The 2,435-nt window shown below is 31.9% G+C and overlaps 1 protein-coding gene across 1 annotated transcript in view; it reads right to left on the bottom strand.

Moving 5' to 3' along the window:
* Nucleotides 1–706: 706 nt before the first annotated feature.
* amon (amontillado) overlaps nt 707–2,435 on the bottom strand; it is a 541,981-nt gene continuing 540,252 nt past the window's right edge. The window contains exon 14 of the mRNA XM_068377776.1: nt 707–1,378. Coding sequence (XP_068233877.1) covers nt 1,217–1,378 — 162 coding nt within the window. The 3' untranslated portion in view covers nt 707–1,216. The remainder of the gene's footprint in view (nt 1,379–2,435) is intronic.

Below are 2,435 nucleotides of genomic sequence, written 5' to 3'. Positions count from 1 at the left end.
TCCAGATGGTTTGAACTATCTAATGCCATTGCTCTAGGAGGTGAGAGGGTCAAGTTGGTAAAATATGCAATTTACTTATAGTAATGAGACAAAATGGGTTTGAGCCTGCAGAACTAGAAATAAAAACCGAGTACAAGGTACCATTACTATGGAGTTAGGGTTCCATCTAAAATGAATTAAAAAATTTATACAAGTACCGTATTTGCAATGTGAAAAAAATGTACCATCCTCAATCTGTAACAGAGTTGTACCATCATCTTTTGTGTTATTATTTGTGTAGATTTGTTTGTGACAGAATTTGCATAAAATGGTTTCCACGAGATGAGGTATCTGCGTAATTCACACATCATATATATATATGTATATATATATATTATATATATATATATATATATATATATATATATATATATATATATATATATATTTATATATATATATGTATATATATCTATATACATATATTAGTATATATATGTATAAATATATCTTTATGCAGATATACATGCATACACACACATACATACATACATATATATATATATATATATATATATATATATATATATATATATATATATATATATATATATATATATATTTATATATATATATATAAATATATATATATATATATATATATATATATATATATATATATATATATATATATATATATATATATATATATATATATATAAATCTTACATGTGGTTTCTAAAAGAATACAATTTCTATCTTTAATCTTTGAATATAAGAATCTATTGATTTAGCTATACTGTACTTGTTTCTGCTTTATGGTAAAGCAGGCTCAAGTCTTTCTTTTCCTAAGGGTTATTTGGTATTAATAAGCAGCCCCCACTAGAGCAAGGCCCCACTGACGTAGGGCTGGGATCTATGTCAGTGGGGCCAATCGACTACTAGGCACAGAGGGGCTACTGTTGTGGCTTACTGTAATATGGAGATATTGTGTCTACTCTTTCTTATGTGTACTAACCATTTTTACTTCCTCCACCAATTCAAAGGTCTAAGCAACCTTTTGTTAAAGCGGTTGTCTGAACTCATTTACTTATGGCAGTAGTTTTTTTTTCTCTCTCTCTGCTGTTGCCTCCTACTACAATTGGAGGGATCTACAGATGTCATTAATTTTTTGATCCAATAAATATATCATTACGAACTACTTTTCCTTTTCCTCTTATAATAATTTTCTTTGGAGTTACATTTTTTTCTTGTCTTCATGTGCCTTCTTAACTATAGCAAGTTTAGAATTAGGGTCTTTGACGGAGAGGTGGTCATAAGGGGCATCCCTGGTTCCATGTAGCATTAATGTCCATTCTTTGAGCCATCCATCCTGGGGTGTGCTGCTTGAAAACTGGGCCTGAAACACAAAAGAAACAGATATGGAGGGATGACAAAATGCTATACATGAAACATATAAGATTACCCTAATGGCAGAATAAGAATGTAATATTCAATGCAATGAGAGACAGACACCTGACTTTAGGAAGCCATTTTACTGAGGTTTTACCAATATTGCCTATATCAACTACAAACAAATTACTTCTACAAATGCTTACTAAAATCATTAGACTAAAATAAACTGCTGGTTGTAAAACAGAAACTTTAATTAATGATTGAGAAAACACCCCAAGGTAGCGTAGGCCATTCACTATCATTGAACATTGATAGGCTACTTCTGTTTAAATTCTGGTCATTGTTGGATAGATAACTAATGATCTTCTGTAGGCTGTCAAGAATAAATTATTAAGGTATCTACAAGTTCAAGCTGATGCCATTTGGGACCTTTATTGGGCCGGAAGTCCAAGTAGATAGCCCTGAAGAGAAGATGGGCTTGCATATATCCTAGAAAGAATTACGCCTGTTCAACACATCCACATACAAAGATATCAACTATTATTATGATGAACGTGTTCACAAAGTATGAAAGGCTATAGTTTGTTCTATGGTTACGATGGTAACAACACAAACAGCATAACAGACAAGAGATGGTCATAAGGGAAGGCTCTTGCATTTCTGGTAATCATCACTAACATATCTCTTACAGTGAATGAACTATTTCTTGATAATAGGCAGAATATTCAATTAACAATTCTCATACTAAATGAAGAGCAGCAGAAGTGAATTAGAGACATTTAATGTCTCAGGAGAAGCTGCCCTCCTGATTAGACAGGAGGATGTACTAACACCACCATCACAGTGCTACAGCAGTATTCTGTCTTCCTAGGCGTCTGATAACATCCAGGATCGAGATCCTATAACCTTTACATTTGCCCTCAGTTAGATAAGAAGAAGATTAGACACATATCTTGAACATCAAGGCTACAGTAACTGCTGGGTTCAGATATATATCATGAAAATAGCTGCCATTCTTATGTAAATGTAATTATGTATATGCTGAATATTGAATTATATTA

The sequence above is a fragment of the Palaemon carinicauda genome, chromosome 8 (assembly GCF_036898095.1).
Source record: "Palaemon carinicauda isolate YSFRI2023 chromosome 8, ASM3689809v2, whole genome shotgun sequence".
Taxonomy (NCBI): Eukaryota; Metazoa; Arthropoda; class Malacostraca; order Decapoda; family Palaemonidae; genus Palaemon; species Palaemon carinicauda.
The sequence above is the reverse complement of the archived record's forward strand: the minus strand, read 5'-3'. Positions and strand labels throughout refer to the sequence as shown.